Source organism: Canis aureus, chromosome 20 (genome assembly GCF_053574225.1).
Source record: "Canis aureus isolate CA01 chromosome 20, VMU_Caureus_v.1.0, whole genome shotgun sequence".
NCBI lineage: Eukaryota > Metazoa > Chordata > Mammalia > Carnivora > Canidae > Canis > Canis aureus.
The window spans coordinates 17,835,982-17,857,428 of NC_135630.1; the positions used below are offsets into that span (position 1 = coordinate 17,835,982).

General features: G+C 33.8%; 1 protein-coding gene and 1 long non-coding RNA gene across 10 annotated transcripts in view; one reads left to right on the forward strand and one right to left on the reverse strand.

The window, feature by feature from the left end:
• Positions 1-21,447, forward strand: part of SCLT1 (sodium channel and clathrin linker 1) — a 176,000-nt gene that overhangs the window by 97,765 nt on the left and 56,788 nt on the right. For all 5 annotated transcript variants that reach the window (XR_013358780.1, XM_077861025.1, XM_077861027.1 and 2 more), the window contains 4 exons: positions 2,994-3,065; positions 10,723-10,797; positions 13,427-13,572; positions 20,302-20,494. Coding sequence is in view for 4 of the 5 variants with exons in the window: in XM_077861025.1 (XP_077717151.1) it covers positions 2,994-3,065; positions 10,723-10,797; positions 13,427-13,572; positions 20,302-20,494 (486 nt within the window). In the remaining variant the exon portion in view is untranslated. The remainder of the gene's footprint in view (positions 1-2,993; positions 3,066-10,722; positions 10,798-13,426; positions 13,573-20,301; positions 20,495-21,447) is intronic.
• Positions 19,407-21,447, reverse strand: part of LOC144291499 (uncharacterized) — a 45,143-nt gene continuing 43,102 nt past the window's right edge. For 4 of the 5 annotated variants that reach the window (XR_013358796.1, XR_013358793.1, XR_013358792.1 and 1 more), the window contains 2 exons: positions 19,994-20,043; positions 19,407-19,691 (listed from right to left, as the gene is read on the reverse strand). This is a non-coding gene — a long non-coding RNA (uncharacterized LOC144291499). The remainder of the gene's footprint in view (positions 19,692-19,993; positions 20,044-21,447) is intronic. The other variant, XR_013358794.1, reaches the window with a different exon arrangement.

The following is a 21,447-nucleotide window of genomic DNA, read 5'->3' on the forward strand; positions in this document are numbered from 1 at the left end:
GAACACAGGCAGCAACCTCTCTGACGTTGGCTGCAGCAACTTCTAGACACATCTCCAAAGTCAAGGGAAACAAAAGCAAAAATGAACTATTGGGACTTTATCAGGATAAAAAGTTTTTTGCACAGCAAAGGAAGCAACAAAACTAAAAGGCAACATATGGAATTGGCGAAGATATTTGCAAATGACTTATCAGATAAAGGGATAGTATCCAAAATCTATAAAGAACTTATCAAACTCAATACCCAAAATACGAATAACTTACAAATCGCTTAAAATTCCACTACCCAGAGATAAGTGCTATTTTTAGCATTGTCCTTCTGAGTTTTCATTTAATTGCAAATTATTAATGATTGGTGTAACTATCTGTGAAGCAAAAAATTCTGGAGATATATATATCAGCCTTTGAACAGTGCTAAGCCTAGAAGAATAATGAGGCACTTTTCTCTTTCTGCGTATTACAGTTCTCAGTGTGTAGAATTTCAAAGAGTAAGTATTATTTTCATAAACTATATAATTGAACTATATAGTATTTTATAGAGCATATAGTATATCCTCCTTATATCCATTTATATTTTTATAATATATTTTTTAATGTTTTTGTTTGAAATTTTTCAGCTGTTTTGGTGATAATTGCCCCATTTATTATAATTTGACATGTCCTCCAAATATGTAGAATTAACCTGTTAGAGTGAGGATTACTTATTTCTAATGACTTTAGAAGTATTTTTTTATTAACAAAGTAAATATAATGAATAAATCAGCACATACTTATGTTCTGGCCATAAAACTGAACAAAATATGGCAGTAGCTTATTTCTTTAAAATACAGAAATAGCTATTTCTCAGATCTCTATAAAACAAGTAAAACTTGGGATCCCTGGGTGGTGCAGCGGTTTAGCACCTGCCTTTGGTCCAGGGCACGATCCTGGAGACCCGGGATCGAATCCCACGTCGGGCTCCCAGTGCATGGAGCCTGCTTCTCCCTCTGCCTGTGTCTCTGCCTCTCTCTCTCTCTTTCTCTCTCTCTTTCTCTCTGTGACTATCACAAATAAATAAAAATTAAAAAAAAAAAACAAGTAAAACTTAATTTGTGAAAATAATGTTATTTTCTTTTGACTTTGATTTTCTTTTTATTTCAAATCATGGCTTAAATTTGGTGATCAAAATTATATTCATCCAGTTAGGCAATATTTGTGACATTATTGGCCTTTTCTGTTTCTATCTCTTGTTAATTTACTGTTTGATTTACAAATATCCTTACTATCCATACATTGTAAAAGAAAATGTTTACAAAAAAAAGTGAGGTTAGGATAAGAGAGGGGATTTTAGTTTCCATACAGACTTCTGAACTCCAACTACTTTAAATTGCCTCTCAAATATGTGTATTTGCTCACATAACAAGGTTTACATTGTGTTTTATCAGATACTAACCTCAAAAAATTTTCTATGATCTTTGCAGCATAAGATTTTACTGATGATATACCATCAGTCTCAGTAGTCCTACACTGTCTTTTTAAGAAATATGAACAGTTTAATTCACTGAATTTATCAGCATTATTATAAAAATATTTCAAAATATATTTATTAGTATAGTCATAAACCTTCATGCTAGCTGCATCATTTTTAGACACTGAAAAGAACTCTTAAAACATTGTATGAGAGGCAGATAGACAGACATGAATGCACTCATAGGGACTAAAATTTTTATATCCTGAAAACCTTCATGACTTAACTATCCCTATACCTTAATATCCCTCTTCTATATTGAAGGTGATAACTACTTAATCAGATTGTTGGTGGGATTTAATGAGATAATAACACAGCACTCTGAACAGTTCTTCACATATCAGACCTCAGTAAATGCTGTGGTTATCACTGACCCATAAAGAGGATGGATATAATTATATAATTATTCATAGGAAAGTTTGCATCAATTTAAAATCTAAAATAGAGCTCAAAGGGACTCATATATGTTTGTCCAGTCTTCAGAAACATAACTCATATTAATTAACCAAATAAAGTATGTGTCAATGTTGTAAATGTTCTGTAGAAGGCTTACCTCATATTTTAGAAATAATCTATTTTATAGGATCTTAGAAAATTTCCAAAAATCTTTAGATCATAAATGTTTACTGGTGATATAGTATCAGTAATCCTTGTGGTCTTTTTAAAAAGCATGAGTAGTTATTAGAAAAATATATTATCAGCGGAGCCATCTCAATGAGATGTAATTCTTCAAAATGTTCTATATATATAAATTATACTGTTTCTGAAGCAATTTAAGTGTTAATTCAAATAATTCTCCTCACAAAACAATTTACCTAATACTGTGATATATGCAAAATAAAGAATATTCTTCTGTTTATAAAACAAAAGTGCCTTAAAAGTTACTAATTAATTTTTTAGTGTGTAATTTGGTTTTTCATTTGAATTGCTCTGTGGCAGGAGTTCTCAAAGTGTTCAGAGAGTCTGCAAGGTCTAACCTTAACTTTCTACTTATAGTTTACTGTTTGCTTTTTTCATACTTTTCTCTCATGAGGTACATTGTTTTCCAAAGACTGATGATCAGCACAACAGGTTGAACACAGATATAGATATGAGAACCTAGCTGTCTTCTGTTGAGCCAGACATTAAGGAAATTTGCAAAAATGTAAAATAATACCATTCTTCTAAAAAATTTTCAATTTTGGAAAATGCACTCATTTTTCATTAAAAAAATGTTATTTATGTTAACTTGTAATGCCTTGGTTATTATCTTTAAGGGGATTAGTAAGTAAATATTTTTAAATTTTGCCAGTTTTCACTTCTACTATGGTAAATTTTAATAGAAATTCACTCTTCTACCCCTATCATAATAAAGTCTTGACTCTTTAATATACCATATGCTTATTTATTTTTTATGACCTAAAATCAAACTTACTATTCTATGTATTTTTATTGGGTATTAATCATTTTTTGAGAACCTAAACAGTTTATAAATGTCTTAATTTACAGGTTGCAAACACAAGAAAACAGTATAGTGTACAGATTTCTCGACTAACAGAAGAACTTTCAGCCCTTCAAATGGTATGTTAGAAGACTATATTTATATTTTTCTCTGAATATTGCTTATTTTAAAGGCCAGGATATGTTTTGACGTATCTTATAATGTGTATTCTTGCTCATTCAGAAAATACTTGTTAAGCCAGGAACTATGCTAGATGCTTGGAGAAGAGTAAAAATCAAAATAAACATGTTACCTGCAATCTTGGAACTTAATCCAGCAGGAAAGATGGATGGCATTTATCACATTTTACTACAATTACCTTTTTTGACAAAAAATGCCCAGAGTGCTATTAAGCACCTTTCTGCAGCTGCTACCATATGCTAGGTTCATCTAGGAGACAAGGGAGAAAGAGAAAGTATATATTACAGTGGGAAAGAAGAAAGACAAGCTTCCCAAAAGAAATGAATACTGAAGGATAAATAGGCAAAGAGAAAGGAGAAGAGTACTTAAGTGACTAGAGGTATTTAACAACTCTATTTGATGAAATGGAATTTAATAACCTTTAATAACCAGGGGAATAAAAGTACCAGAATTTTCAGAGATTGGAGAGATATTCTCAACTTCACAAACTCTAATATTTTCTGAATCTCTATGTCGCTTTTAATCTGACTACAAAATTCAGCAATGAATTGTCTTGTAATAAATATGTTACACTGTTAGTTCTCTCTTTCACCTGTCTCCCTCTCTCCCTCTACTCTCTTGCTTCATGAAAATCTTCTTTCCAACTAGATTGTACCTCAAAGTTCAAGAGTTTTATGCCTCCTTTTATTTTCCCTATTGCCTAGCACAGTGTTTTCACAGTATGATTTTTTTAATATTTATTGACTAATATTTAAACAACTCTGAAAGAGGGAGCATGTTTTTCATATTCTACAAACTTTGTAGTATACATGATGAGATTTTTCTTTGTGTATAGATCTTCAGAGTAATAGAACAAGAAACTGTTACTTTTTGTCTAATGTCATCTGTTTTAAGGATGGAGGAATATTAAGTAAAATTAATGGGATGCTGTGTGGCCAATTAGTCATATCTATCACTTTGCTATTTTGCTTGTTCTCTTACATGGACTGATTTAGCTATCAGCAGATTCACAGCTTAGAAAAGAAGGTCCACCCCAGTCCAGAATCATTTAATGGCTTGTAAACTCTGGAAGGACAAGAACATTATTTCTTTCTCTTTTCCCAAAGAAATGTGTATTGGATAATATCTGCAAAAATTTTTAAAATAATAACTCTTAATAACCACAACCAGAGCTATATGAACTCATTTTAGAGCAAAAAACTATATTTTAGTTTATTGCAAAAAGTATTTCTTATGATTTATAGTAAAACAATTATAATCCATAGCTAAGTAGATTTTTCTAAAGATATTAAATATTCTCTGATGTTGATTCCATGGAAAAAACTACTGATTAATTGAAATGTTTTAAATATTAGGCATTGAGAAATCTGTATGAAGGAAGACATGTTCAACTACTTTAAAAAGCAGATTTTCTCGGGTAACTCAAATTTACGACTATGTTTGAGACATGTTATTATGTCAGCTATTGATTTATATTCTTAAGTACCAGTTTTACCACCTATACCATAAAGATGAAGTCAAAGAAAGAAGTTTAATCCTTTAGCTAACCCAAAACTAAGTTATGCTTGTAGGAAGGAGAAAAACTTGTCTTTTAACTTAGTATGCAGATTTTTTGATAGATTCAAGAAAAGGCCAGTGCCAGTCTAGCCACATATGTCCCTTTGGAGAGCAGCACCACTTTTACTTTCTCCTATAGGATAAAATTTCTCTTAAGAATACTCAAGCTTTTAAATCCGCCAATCAGCAGAGGTTGCTGTTCACCTACAGTAAATGAGTAACAAAATTGGTTATAATAATGCCCAAATTTTATACAAGGAAAATGAAAAGTTCATTATGATCTTCTATGATTTCTTTTAAAAATTTTTTTTTAATTTGAATTTCCACATCTTTAGATATTTAGATGTCTTTTTATTATTCCTAATCCAGTTAAATAGAGGCCACAGATTATAAGCTATTGATAATGATTCTTGATATTTGTTATGATTTTCTTTATGGTACACTATAAGGTATGATTTTGAAAATACTCCATGAGTACTTCAAAAAATATCTAGTATTATTGGTCATATCTTGCCCAAAAGGTAGGAATATTGATGGTGATTAATAGCAGATACCCATGAAAGCTTTTTAATAGTAATTTTAAGTGTTTGCTTTTATATTACAGTGAATTTTTAATAGAATTCATATATGTCTTTATAAAGGTTTAAACTTCTGTGTCTTTTTTAACTTTGTTATTTGAGGTTAACCAAATATTCTTTCAGTCATCATTTAGGAGTGAAATGGTGGGTTGGATGGAGAGAGATGCATAGTGTATTTATCACATACTTTTCTTTATATGTCATTCACCGATTCAGAAGTGTGATCTAACTCTGTTATTAATATCTACATAAAAATATGAGAATCATATCAGTAACTGCAGAAAAAGTGTTTGACAAAATCCAACCCCCATTCATGATTAAAAAAAAAAAAAAACTGTTAGTAACCTAGAAACAGAGGGAAACTTCCTCAGCTTGATAAGGAATATCTACAAAAAGCCTACTGCTGTGAAACCAAAAGCTTACTAACTAATAACTAAGATCAGGAACAAGGCAATAATGTGTCCTTTCACCACTGCTTTTCAACATCATACTGGAAGTACTAGCCAATGCAATTTGACTGAAAAAAGAAACAGAAGTTGTACAGATTGGGAAGGAAGAAATTTGTTAGCAGATGAAATGATTGTCTTTGTAGAAAACAAGTTGAAGGCAGCCTGGGTGGCTCAGCGGTTTAGTGCCGCCTTCAGCCCAGGGCATGATCCTGGAGACCCAGGATCAAGTCCGCGTCAGGCAGGCTCCCTACATGGAGCCTGCTTCTCCCTCTGCCTGTGTCTCTGCCTCTCTCTCTCTCTGTGTGTGTCTCTCATGAATAAATAAACAAAATCTTTTTTAAAAAAAGAAAACAAGTTGAAAAACAAAAAACATGTAACAAAGAAGCAATTATAGCATAGCAAGATTGCAGGATGCAGGGTTAATATACAAAAGTCAGCTGTTTTCCCATATACCAGCAATGAACAAATGGAATTTTAAATTAAAACACAATACCATTTACCTTAGCATGTAAAAAGTTATTTAGTTATACATCTAACAAAATCTATATGAGGAAAACTCTGATGAAAGATATCAAAGATGTAAATAAATAGATAGCTCATGTTCACGGATAGGAAGACTAAAGTCAAAATGTCAGTTCTTCCCAGCCTGATCTATAGATTGAGTGCAATCCCAGTCAAAATCCCAGCAAGTTATTTTGTGGATATTGACAAATTGATTCTAAAGTTTATCTGAAGGAAAGGTTAGTATTCAAAATCTATAAAGAATTTATCAACTCAGCACCCAAAAAACAAATAATCCAGTTGAGAAATGGGCAGAAGACATGAATAGAGACTCCAGAGAAGACATCCAGATGGCTAACAGACACATGAAAGATGTTCAGCATCACTCATTATCAGAGAAATACAAATCAAAACCACAATGAGATACCACCTCACGCCTGTCAGAATGGCCAAAGTTAACAACACAAGAAACAAGCGTTTGTGAGGATGTAGAAAAAGGGGAACCCTCTTGTATTGGTGGGAATGCAAACTGGTACAGCCACTGTGGAAAACAGTATGGAGGTTCCTCCAGAAGTTAAAAATGTTACTATACTATGATCCAGCAGTTGCACTACTAGGTATTTACCCAAAGGATACAAAAATAAAGATTCAAAGGGGTACATGCACTTCAATGTTTGTAGCAACATTATCAACAATAGCCAAAAAAAAAAAAAAAATAGCCAAACTATGGAGATTGCTCAAATGTCCATTGACTGATGAATGGATAAAGAGGTGGTATGTGTATGTGTGTGTGTGTGTGTGTGTGTGTGTGTATATATATATTAGATTATTAATCAGCCATCAAAAAGAATGAAATCTTGACAATTTGCAGCAATGTAGATGAAGCTAGAGTGTATTATGCTAAGCAAAATAAGTCAGTTAAAAAAAGACAAATACCATATCTCACTCATATCTGGAATTTAAGAAACAAAACAGATGAACATATAGGAAGAGAGGAAAGAAGAGAAAGGGGGAAACAAACCATAAGAGACACTCTTAACAATTGAGAACAAACTGAGGGTTGTTGAAGAGAGGTGGGTATTAAGGAAGGTGCTTGTTATGTTGACACTGGGTGTTGTAACATGTAAGTGATGAATCACTGAATTGTACTCATGAAACCAATATTGCACTGTATGTTACTAATTAGAATTTAAATAAAAATTCAAAAATAACAATAATTTTAAAAAAAAATAAAGTTTGCTTGGAGAGACAAAAGACCTAGAATAGCCAATACAATATTGAAGGAGAAGAACAAAATCAGAGGACTGACACTACCAGATTTCAAGAATTACTATAAAGCTATAATAAGCTACTGTGATATTGGTGAAAAAATAGACAAATAGATCAGTGGAATAAAATACAGAACACAGAATGGAATAAGATATAGACCCACATAAATGCAGTCAGCTGATCATTGACAAAGATGCAAAGGCAATACAATGGAGAAAAAAGATAGTCTTTTTAACAAATGGGACTAGGATAATTAGATGCTTACATGTAAAAGAATGAATCTAGACATAGACATTACATCTTCTACAAAAGCTAATTCAAAATGGGTCACAGACCTAAATGTAAAACACAAAACTATAAAATTCCTGGAAGATAAATAGAAAATCTGGATGGTCTTGGGTTTGGCAATGAATTTTTAGATACAACATTAAAGGCATAACCCATGAAACAGTTGATAAGTTGGACTTCATTAAAATGAAAGATTTCTCGTGAAAGACACTATCAAGAGAATGAAAATTCAAACCATAGACTGGGAGAAAATATTTGCAAAAGGCATAGCTGATAAGGACTGTTATCCAAAGTATACAAAGAACTCTTAAAAGTCAACAATACTAAAGTCAAATAAAAAGTGGACCAAAATATAAAATAATAAAATAAAATAAAGTAGACCAAAGATCTTAATAAACACCTCCCCAAAGAAGATATACAGATGGCATATAAGCATATGAAAAGATGTTACACATTATATTTCACCAGGAAAATGCAAATTAAACAATAATGAGCTGCTACTCATTACACCAAATATGTAGCAGATACACCTATTAGAGTTGACAAAATTCAGAATGCTGACAAAACTCTGGGAAAGATGTGGAGCAACAGGAATTCTCATTCATTGCTGGTGGGAATACAAAATGGTATAGCCACTTTTGAAGAGAGTTTAGCAATCTCTTATAAAATTTTTTTAAAGATTTATTTATTTATTTATTTATTCATGATAGATGTAGAGAGAGAAAGAGAGAGGCAGAGACACAGGAGGACGGAGAAGCAGGCTCCACATCAGGAGCCCGACGCAGGACTCGATCCGGGATTCCAGGATCGCGCCCTGGGCCAAAGGCAGGCACCAAACCACTGAGCCACCCAGGGATCCCAATCTTTTATAAAATTAAACATATTCTTACCATATGGTCCAACAATTGCACTCTTCTGTATTTATCCAACGGAGTTGAAAACTTATATCCACACAAAAACTTGAACATGGACATTTATAGCAACTTTCCTGACAGTTGCCAAAACTTGGAAGCAACCAAGCTCTCCGTTAGTTAGTTGATGAACAAATAAACTGGTACATCTAGACAATGGAGTATTATTCAGCACTAAAAAGAAGTGAACTATCAAGCCATGAAAAGACATTGGAGGAAACTAAAATGCATATTACTAAGTGAAAGAAGCTAGTCTGAAAAGGCTGCATATTGTTTGACTCCAACTATATGACATTCTGAGAAAGCCAAAACTATGGAGACAGTAAAAAGACATTATCAGGGGTTAAGGAGGAGAGAGGGATGAATAAGCATAGAGAAAGCATAGAGGATTTTTAGAACAGTGAAACTACTTTGTATGGTACTATAATGGTGAGTACATGTCATTATAAATTTGTCTAAACCCATAAATTGCACAACACCAAGAGACTTTGAGTGATAATGTTGTGTCAGTGTAGGTTCATCAGTATTAACAAATGTACCACTGCAGTGAGGAATGTTGAAAATGGGGGAGGGTTTTGCATATATGGGGGCAAGAAGTATAGTGGAAATCTCTAACTTCTCTATTTTGCTGTTTAACCTAAAACTTGTCTAAAAAATAGTCTATTAACAATCACACAAGATGAGTTACAAACATAGGAGAAATCCCAAATTTCACATCATAAAACCACCTTTTTGTATAGTAGCAACTTACTGTATGAACATATATGGAACATTAAACATATTTGGAACATTAAAGTTTCGTTTCTTGTGTACTAACAATTCTGTCTTAATGAAGGATGATCAATTTAGGTTAATCATCTGATTAGTAATATAGGGTTAATAACGGTCTTCATTATAATTAGAATTCATTGAGGTCGCAATTTAGAAGATTATTTTAAAATTTAAAAACATTGATATACAATACTTTTGTAAAATAAAATCATGCTAAAGGTAATTGAATATCAGTAGTATACTGCCATTAAGGAGGTTCATCCAAAGCATAGTTTACAATTAGTAGAAAATAATCACACCCATTCTTATAAATAAATAAATTAAAAACAAATAACTATGAGGAACCAATCATTATAAGGGTTTTCAGTTTTACTTTATTTGCAAAACACTAAATTTTTTCAATTGACTACTATGCTTGTTCGGTTTTACTAATTAAAACCTTTAGAGCAGAAAATGTTTATGATCATGCTAATAAAACTTTTACTGTGTCCATTGACTCTTCTCTCTTTTTTTTTTTTTTTTGAGAGAACATATGAGCAGAGGGGAAGATGGGCAGGGAAGGGCAGGGGGGGAGCAAGAATCTTGAGCAGGCTTTATACCCAGAGCAGAGCCCAGCACGAGACTTGATCCCACAACCCTAGGATCATGGCCTAAGCCAAAATCAAGAGTCACCAACTAAGACAGCCCCTTAGCTCTTTATAAGTTTTGCCATAAATAAATAAATAAATAAATAAATAAATAAATAAATAAATAAATAAATAAATAAAAAAGAATGTATATACCTGTGTGCCTTTTAGGCCACAGATTATCCTCAGAGTGTGTGTCACTGTCCAGTTCTGTATTCCCTTTCAAAATATATAATAAGAGGGATGCCTGGGTGGCTCAGTGGTTGAGCATCTGCCTTTGGCTCAGGGCGTGATCCTGGAGACCGGGAATTCTGTCTCTCATGAATAAATAAATAAAATCTTTTTAAAAAAAATATAATAAGGTTATATGAATAAAACTAATGTAACAAAGGGGTCTCATTTATTTTTTTCTCTCTGAAATTCCTCAACCTCTGTCACCCATTTATTTAGCATGTTTACTTAGAACTCCTGAGATAGGTAGCTCTTTGAAGATGGAGGTTTTTTACTTTTGTTTAATAATCGGTATAGTCCTGCTGTATTGATAGGATAAGAGTGATATTCTTGTTATGAATAAATCATTCAACTTATCTGTTTTTTCTTAAGGTTTTACAAAAATGTTTATTTACGATACGAATTGAATTTATAGGAGTGTGCTGAAAAACAAAGCCAAATTGAACGAGCCATTAGGGAGAAAAAAGCAGTGGAAGAAGAACTAGAAAAGGTAAAAAAGAAAAAATAACTACCTAAACCTCAACTGCAAATGCCCACTATTACTCTCTTGCTTTCATCACACTATCTACTAGCAATCTCTACATTGTGTTTTTATTCAGAATATATTCACAGTCAGCACTTAAACACTAGTATTGCCTGAATGTGTTTCTTTATAATAGTGGCCACAGTATTTGTACACTTTACTTAAAGGTATAAATTTTTATGAAGTAGGCATATTCCTTGTTTAAGCTTCATCCCAATAGTAAATTTTACTAGGTCTCCCTTCTGTTTTTAAATTTTATGCCAACTTTTATTGGGTTTAAGACATCTATAAAAACAAGTAAGTATATATAACCAGTATATATAACCAAGTAAGTATATATAAGTATATATAAGTATATATAATATATATTATATATATATAATTATAACATTGCTCTAATTTTAATCTTTTAAAAGTATAGATTTTTTTCTTAAATAGGAATATATTACCCTAATGAATGATATTTGAGAAAAAAATAATGTGAAAAGTCTACAGTTTAAAATTTCTTGCTTAAATAACTTTTTTATCATCAGTAAATATCCCACTCTTAAAATACCTTGGGGGAAAAAGGGGAAACTAAACTTGATGTAGCACGTACTGTGTTTTAAGTGCACATTGGGAACCTTCATAGAAGTTAAGTAATTTACCTAATGCTAGCAAGTAGTAAATGGTAGAGTCAGAATTTGATTTTCAAAAAACTATGTAATATAAAAGTATGTGACATATCTGTATAATTGACATAAAAAGATCATGACATCAGTAAAAGAGTGACTTACAAAACAGCACATAATAAAAGTATATATGTCATGTTCCAGGTAGGACCTTTATGGTCACCATTCTCCTGTAAGGTTAATTCCTTCTGAGTTATTATCTGTTATCTGTTAGGAATAGATCCCATTTAGATTGCTACCTGCTGCACATCATGGCTGGGATGGCTGGGATGAAATTTTTAATACCACATGAAAGAGATTAAAGAATAGGCTTAATTGAGGAAATGTAAAACAAGACTAAAGACAGCAGGTAAAGAAAAGGCACAAGTCCCTAATTCTCCCACTATCCCAGGCAAGTGTGCTAAAGTCAAAGTACTGCTAGGACCTTATGTATATATGCATGCATTGTGTGTGTGTGTCTGTGTGTCTGTATTTTAGCAGTGAGACGTTAATTTGCTGACATTCTACCTTTCTATAGAGCAGGACTGACAAAGCAGTCTTTTTGGTGGAAAAAGATACAGGTTACTTGGTCAAACAGTCTGGATTTAAAGGGTAGCTATGGGTAGAATTTGTTTGAAAATGTGAGCTGCTTAGCACCTGGAGACTTTACAGTCTGTGTTGTGGAGGAAGCCTACTCTTATAAAAAGCTGAGCTTGGGTATACCTATTCCTGTTGGGGAAAGAGGAACCCCCATTTCAGTTAGATTATTATCTAGTTAACCCAGAGTAAGGTTATAGAACCACTTTCAGATAGTTCTATTTATTGTACCACAGCATATTTTTTTTTAAGATTTTATTTATTTGAGAGAGAGAGAGAACACCCATGATTGGGGATGGTGGGGAAGAGAGGGAGAAGCAGATAGCCCAAAGCGGATCTCAGTCCTAGGCCCCCAAGATCATTACCTGAGCCAAAGGCAAGATGCTTAACCAACCAAGCCAGCCAGGTGCCCCTAAATACAGAATTGTCTTGAAGGGTGTTCAAGACAATTTAATCAAAAGTGTTATCTCTTGTGACATTTAGAATATTTTTTTTATTTCAGCTATTTTACATTTCTTTTTAAGATATTAAAGCTGTCCCCAGGATTAGTTGGCTTCAAGGCAAATTCCACCAGTTAAATGAGTTAATACCTATTCTTCTCAAAGTATTCTAAAAAACAGAAAAGGAAGGAAATCTTCCAAATTCATTCTATGAGGCCAGCATCACCCCAAAGCAGGAAGACACCACAAAAAAAAAGAGAACAACAGGGCTAGTATCCCTGATGAACATGGGTGTAAAAATTCTCAATAAAAACACTAGCAAACTGGGATCCCTGGGTGGCGCAGCGGTTTGGCGCCTGCCTTTGGCCCAGGACGCGATCCTGGAGACCCGGGATCGAGTCCCACTTCGGGCTCCCGGTGCATGGAGCCTGCTTCTCCCTCTGCCTGTGTCTCTGCCTCCCTCTCTCTCTGTGTGACTATCATAAATAATAATAAAAATTAAAAAAAATACTAGCAAACTGAATCCAGCAATACATTAAAAAAATTATTCACCATGATCAAGTAAAATTTATTGCTGGGTTGCAAGGGTAGTTCAATATTTGCAAATCAATCAACATGATACATTAATAAAAGAAAGGATAAAATAAATAAAAATTAAAAAAATAAAATACTAAACTAGTTTACAATGAGCATGAATAATTTCAAAAATTAGCAATTTTTATATGTCAGTTTTCAGCATTTTATTTTATAAATATAAAGTAACCAAAATTACTGATATGTCTTACTATGTAACAATGGGAACAGATAGACACATGATTATGGGCTTTTATTTATCATTGATTTTAGTTTCTAAACTGTTATAATTTCTTAAGACAGTTTTCTTTTTTAAGGTAATATAATCTTTTGCAGATTTACCATGAAGGCAAAGTAAATGAAAGTGATTACAGAAAACTAGAAGAAATGCACCAAAGATGCCTGGTTGCAGAGCGTTGTAAAGATGATCTTCAACTAAGACTTAAGACAGCAGAAAATAAAATAAAACAACTTGAAATAAAGTAAGTTATTCTTTTGGAGTTTCTGTTAACATTTTCAGAATTTGTACTTTCTGGCAGATTCTTTTTTTTTTTTTTTAATAGGACTTATGTATATGTGGAAAAAAAGCTTTTTAGCACCAAATAGAATTTTTTTTCAGGCTTATTTCTGAAAACTGCTTTCCTCAGGAAGAAAAGATTTAACAGGACTATGCCCTTTTATTTTAAATTTCTCCTTTCTGGCAGTTAAATAGCATGCTCATAAGATTGGAGTTTTTTATACTAACTATTCGGCTTCCTTCTTAGTTATTGCTTTTATACTCAGTTTATGTGTATACTTCTTTTGTTAGTGAATATTCTATAATGACCCATCACGTTTATTTGTTACATTGTCTATTAAAATGGTAAATTTATAGTCTGGCATATCCCTTCTGAATATTTTTCTACCTTTTCCCCCCAGAGTATTACTTAATACAGTAAAATTTAAGTTGAATTGTGTGAAATCTCAGTGTATTACAGAATATGTTTAGTAGATATTTTAAAAATAAAGAGGAATAATGTCAGCAATACAGTGGAATGAATTGGAGGTATCCAGCCCATGTCCCTCCACAGAAACAAATATGTAAAAGGAATCCCTGGACAAAAGTACCTTTGTGAGAGCTTTGGGATCCAGGTAAGAGGTTACAAAACACTGTTGGAGCCCCAAAACAGGGAAGTAAGCCTGCACACCAGTGACAGTGCATACTATGGTCCTGTCTATGGACCAAAGCAGCCCCATCTCCCCATGGTCTTGGCTGCAGCACCACTTGTCTGCAGTCCTGTTTCTACCCCCTCCACTAAGGGACTCAGTAGAAGCCATCCCTGTGGATCCTTCTGATAATAGGTCTGCCAACCTCAGAGCTGACTGTGATCCTTGTATCCTGGCTCTAGCTCCACTTTCCTATGGTCTAGAGGCAGTCCTACCCAGCCAAAAACCAGCCAAGTGAACTAAAGGAAGTACTAACAGTTGCCCAGCAGAAGTCACACCTGACTGCAGACTTAGCAAAACCACAAGACATGGATCCAGCACTACTCTACCACAGTTTAGGTCACCTTTCACAGCCAAGGATCCACCCAAAAGACCCAACAGAAGCCACACTTGTAGATGCTTCCAGGCCCCCCTCCCGACCTCAGACTTGACTCCAATCCCTGAGGCCTTGTGACCCAGCTTTAATCCCACTCTACCACACTACAAAAGCAGCCCTACCATCTCATGGACCAGCCAGTGACATGACAGAAATACCCTTAGGAATCCACTGGACACAACACCGGACTATGCTCCTGATTACATGCCTGCCAACCATGAACCTGGCAGATAGCCACACAAAATAATTTAAGCCTTGCTATACCACAATCCCAGAAGCAACCCCCACAGTTGTAAGACTTGGCAGGAGAAGCATCTGCCAAAATCAGTCTGCAAAGACTGGAAGAGGAATCTGCTTCTTCAAATACATAGATACTGAGAAAGAATCAGACAAACACATCAACACCAGGGAAAACTAATAAAGCTCTACTAACTGACCCAAAAGAAATGGAGATCCATGAACTGCTTGACAATTTTAAATGTTGTCTTAAAAATCAATGGCTATGAGAAAACACATTCAACTAAATGAAATCAGAAAAATGGCATGAACAAAATGAGAAGTTTAACAAAGAAATAGAAACCATTAAAACAAATCCTGGAGCTGAAGAACTGAACTGAAAAATTCTGTAGAGTTTCAGCATCAGACTTGATCATGCAGAAGAAAATCAGCAGACTTGAAGATAGGTCATTTGAAATCATCCAGTTAGAGGAACAAAGAGAAGAAAGAGTGAAAAAGGGTGAAGAAAACCTATGTGAGTTGTGGAATATCTTCAAGTAAACCAATATGTACATTATGAAAATCCCAGAAGAAGCACAGAATGAGAAAGGAACAGGTTTATAAAGAAATGATGGAAAGCTTCCTAAATCTGGAGAGGGAGTTGAACATCCAGATCCATGACACCCAAAGAATCACAGATAGGCTTAATTAACATCAAGAGGTCTTCACTTAGATGCATTATAATCAAATTACCAAAAATAAAGAAAAAATAATTTTGAAAACAGGAAGTGATTCATCACATACAGGGCATGTCCCTCAATCCCTGTATAACTATCAATAGATTTCTTAGAAGAAACCTTGCAGCAGAGAAAAAGTGGCATGATATATTCAAAGTACTGAAGGAAAAAAACTGCAAACCAGGAATACTATACCCAGCAAAGTTGTCCATCAGAAATGAAGGAGAGATTAAAAATTTTCTAAGACAAACAAAAGCTCAAAGCTCATTACCATTAAAGTTGCTGTACAAGAAATACAAAGAGTTTTTCAAGTGAAATGAAAGGATACTAATTAGCAACATAAGAACACATGAAAGTATAAAACTCACTGGGAAAAGTAAGTACATGGTCAAACTCAGAATACTCTGAATGTAATAGTAGTATATAAATCGTGTTTAACTTTAATCTAGAAGTTAAAAAGTAAGATTATTAATAATAGAGATACAATAATGTGTTAATTGATACATAGTATAAAAAGATGTAAAAAGTATGACCTCAGGAACAAAAATGTGAGGTAGCAGAGAAGTAAATGTGGAGATTTTATGTGATTGAAGTTAAATTGTTATAAATTTAAAACTAAGATTTTATGTAAGCCTCATGCAAATCAGAAAAAAATGTGTAAACACACAAAAAAGAAAGAGAAAGGAATGAAAGCAACTACTGTAAAAATACAGCAAATCACAAAAGAAGACAGCTATAATAGAAGTAAAGGAACTATAAAACAAAAAAAAAATGCATACAAATTAGAAGTAAAATTGACTGTGTTTACAGATGATGTGATCTTATATATATTGAAAAAACCTTGAAGATACCACCAAAGAAGTGATTAGATCTAATACATAAATTCAGTAAAGCTATAGGATACAAAATCAGCATACCAAAATCAGTTGCATTTCTATATACTAACAGCAAACTATTTGAAAAAGAAATTAACAATCCACTTGAAATTACATCAAAATGAATAAAATACTTAAATTTAACCAAGGAAGTGGAAAAAACTGAAAACTAAAAAATCATTGGTGAAAGAAATTGAAGAAGTCATATATAAATGTAAAGATATCATCTTCATGAATTGGATGAAATAATATTGTTAAAATGTCCACATTCTTTACAAAGCAGTCTTCAGATTCAGTAAAATTCTATCAAATTTCCAATGGCATTTTCCACAAAAATAGAAAAAACAATCCTAAAATTCATAATGAACCTCAGAAGACTTCAAATAGACACAACAGTCTAAAGTAAGAACACACTGAACACCTCACAATTCCTGATTTCAAAATAGAAGTCTTCGGGCAGCCTGGGCAGCTCAGCGGTTTACCGCCACCTTCAGCCCAGGACGTGATCCTAGAGACCTGGGATCGAGTCCCACGTCAGGCTCCCTTCATGAAGCCTGCTTCTTCTGCCTATGTTTCTGCCTCTCTCTCTCTCTCTCTCTCATGAATAAATAAAGTCTTTTTAAAAAAAACAAAATACAATCTTCAATAATAAACAGTTTGGTACAGGAATAAAACAGACATATAGATCAATGGAACAGAATAGAGAGCCCAGAAAATATGCATGCATTTATGGCCAGCTGATCTTTGACAAGAGTGCCAAGAACATACAGTGGGAAAAGGATTGTCTTTTCAATAAATGATGTCTGGATGTCCACATGCAGAAGAATGAAATGGACTCTTAGCTCACATCATATACAAAAATCAAATCAAAATGGATCCAAGACTGAAATATAAGTCCTGAAACTGTAAAACTACCAGAAGAAAACAGGGGAAAAGCTTCTTGACGTTGGTCTTCAAAGTGATTTTTAGATATGACCCTATGAATACAAGTAACAAAAACAAAATAGATTAGTGGAATTATATCAAAGTAAGAAGCTTCTGCACAGCAAAGAAGAAAAGAGAACAAAGAGACCACCTACAACACAGGAGGAAATATTTGCAAGCAGTACATCTGATAAGGAGTTAATATCCAAAATATATAAGAAAGTTGGATGACTCAATAGCAAAACAGATAAACTACTTTAGAAATGGGAAAAGGACCTGAAGAAACTTTTCTCAGAAGACATACAAATGACCAACAAGTATATCAAAAGGTGCTCATCATCACTGATGATCAGGGAAATGCAAATCAAAACCACATTGAGATATATCACTCTACACCTGTTGGAATGGCTAATATCAAAAAGACAAAAAAGAGACTCCAGGTAAAGATGGCAGAGACTACATTTAGCCCATCTGGTAAACTTACCAGATTTGTACTGCTGTGGCTGGAGGAGCCACTCCAGTGGGAATTAAAGCTGAAAATAGTGTGATCTTGGCAACTGAGAAGAAACAAATCCATTCTGTATGAATTAGCAAGGTGTACACAAGTGGAACCACTTACTGAGTGTGTAGGCTTGGAGTATAGTGGCATGGGCCCAAATTACAGAGTGCTTGCGCACAGAGCTCAAAAATTGGCTCAGCAGTACTGTCTGGCTTACCAAGAACCCATTCCAGCAGCTCAGCTGGTATAAGGAGTAGTGTCTGTGATGCAGGAATATTCTCAGTCAGGTGGTGTTCATCCATTTGGAGTTTCTTTAGGACTATTAGGCTTTCATTAGCATAATAAAGAAGTGATTGGAAAATCCAGAATTTCAGATCATCTCTTTACTTAAAATGTTGAGGGATGTTTTGTTTTGCAGACTTTTTGTATACTTCTACATGGTTTAATGGACTCATGCTTTTTAAATGACACTCATAGATTATAATAAACTGTTAAATCTACCTGCCTCCCCCCCCCAAAAAAAAAAAGAGAGTGTCAGTGAGAATGTAGAGAAAAGGAAGCTCTTGGACATTGTTGGTGGGAATGTAAATTGATACAGCCACTATGGAAAACAGTGTATGGAGATTCCTCAAAAAATTTAAAAAACTACCATCTGATCCAGCAATCTCATTTCTGTGTATATATCCAAAGGAAACAAAATGACTGTCTCAAAAAGATATCTACACTCCTATGTTCTTTGCAGTATTATTCACAGTAACCAACATATGGAAAGAACCTAAGTGTCCATCAACAGATGAATGGATGTAGAAAGGGGAGGTAGATAGATAGCTATTTATTTCTAGTTATCCCCCCTTCTCTATTTTTTTTTCTCACAATTTGTTGAAAACCTAGGTTCATATTCTAGTTTCTTCTGCCTCATGCCTATATGTGATGCCATTTACCTTGTTTTCTCTGTCCCATAATTACATAAAACTCTGTCCCATAATCAAATCTAAAAACTAATAATCAAATCAAGAAGTTTGATGGGATCCAGTTCACATTTTTTTATAAGAATTCTTCATAAGCAGTAATATTTTGGACTTCAGTTTGGAGGCATATATGTGATCATTTCTGATGTTAGCATCCTTCTGAATTTATCATCCTTTGATAATCATTGCCTAGATCTATCATTTCATTAGGAACTTTATCAGCCAAAGTTGAAATAGGAAAAAGAACCACAGGATTATGGAAGTAAAAGACCTTGTATATTCCCTCTAACACCTATTAATCAGATAATGGTCACAGTATTTGATTAGCTGGATTCAAGAGATGGACATTTTTATTTTTTTATAATAAATTTATTTTTTATTGGTGTTCAATTTACCAACATACAGAATAACACCCAGTGCTCATCCCGTCAAGTGCCCCCCTCAGTGCCTGTCATCCATTCACCCCCACCCCCCGCCCTCCTCCCCTTCCACCACCCCTAGTTCGTTTCCCAGAGTTAGGAGTCTTTATGTTCTGTCTCCCTTTCTGATATTTCGCACACATTTCTTCTCCCTTCCCTTATATTCCTTTTCACTATTATTTATATTCCCCAAATGAATGAGAACATACAATGTTTGTCCTTCTCCAATTGACTTACTTCACTCAGCATAATACCTTCCAGTTCCATCCACGTTGAAGCAAATGGTGGGTATTTGTCGTTTCTAATGGCTGAGTAATATTCCATTGTATACATAAACCACATCTTCTTTATCCATTCATCTTTCGATGGACACCGAGGCTGCTTAAAAGATAGACATTTTTAAAGATAGAAATGGAAATTAGCAATATATTGAAGCAATATATGTGTTTGAAGATTGTCACCCAATAATCCATTGTTGAGAAAGTTCAAGAAATATAACCTATTTAAACTCTTAAGAGGTTTCTAGAACAAAGTTTTTTAAAAAACATTTTTAAGTCCTGTAACAGGAAAATATGAAATAGATCTTATTGTAATTTAGTAAGATAGACAGCTAATGTGTCTTCTTATGGAGTCAATTGAAGTAATAAAGGAATTTTGATCATTACCTACTTCACCTTCCTTACCAGTAGCTTCAGTTTATCCCCTTGAAGTCCTTGTTACACAGTGAGTCTCACTGTTAATAAAAATTTGAAAAAAGTTGATGTAGATTTTCTAGATGAGTGGTAACAGTTCAATTCATTAGTTAAGATTGCTAAATTGGATTATTTTCTTGGGGTAATATACAACATTGTGAAATTAATATAGTTTAAATCAACAGTGAAAAGAAATGGGTCAGAGCAAAGAAAACAAAAGTCTTTACTATAAAACATAGACTTCTTGACTTCTAATACAGATCATTAAGTTTAAAGGTTCTTTTTGTTTTTTTAATCAGTTCCTCAGAAGAGATATCACGTTGCCAAGAAATGATTCGGAAACTTCAAGACATATTGGAGTCTGAGAGAGAGAACTGTGGATTTGTTAGTGAACAAAGGCTGAAACTTCAGCAAGAAAATGAACAGTTACAGAAAGAGACTGAGGATTTAAGGAAGATTGCTCTTGAGGCTCAAAAAAAAGCCAAATTAAAGGTATTTTCAAGACTTAAAGTTAAATGTGCACTTGTGAAAGTCAAACTATAAAAAATATTTGGAAAGACCCAATAAAACATTTTAAGGCCTTTTTTCTTTTTTTTTGCCTGCTCATCAGCTAGCACTAAATCATAATGCAGAGCATTAACCAGTCTTTTTTGTATTGTAGAATTTGGCAAGCATACTTGAAAATGATTGCTTTCACTATCCACACACACACAAAATTCTTTCCAACCATGAAGTACACTGATATTCCTGCCAAAGCAATTTAAGCAGTGCTAGCAAAACTATAGATTAGATAACTTTATAGACTGCCATCCTCTCTTCTTCTATAATAGCTTCTTACATATTGAACTCTAAAAACCAGCTTTATAGAGGATGCTACATCAGTATGCTTTGAGAACTTCTCATAGGTAGTCTAAAATTTCCATGCTAGGAGGAAGGCAAGAGACAAAAATCTCTAGAAAAAAAATTCTCCTTTGTTTTCACTCTCCTTTCCTCCTTCATCATGCTATGTTAAACATGCTACTGTTTAACTAGCAAAGATGATAAGAACAAGTTAACCTGTTTAAGGGAGTTTCAAGAAGCACTGGTCTCACATCACCATCATGTTGCTTGCCTTAGCCCATTCCATGCAACTTTTATAAAAATTGACATTAACTCTTTATAATGAAGATCTGTATCTTCCACTTTCATAGAAAGGATATAAAGTGGAAGTATTCATGTTTCACTTTGGTTTTTTGTTGCTGTATACTCCTATGAAGTCCTATTCCAACCTAATTCATATAACACATATTCATTGAATGCCTCCTACTGCAAGCATCAAACATCGTAGTTATTTTTAAAAGTTTGAATCTGGGGGTGCCTAGGTGGCTCAGTCAGTTGGGTGTCTGCCTTTAGCTTGGATCCTGATTGGGATCAAGCCCCACATTGGGCTTCCAGCTCAGCAGGGA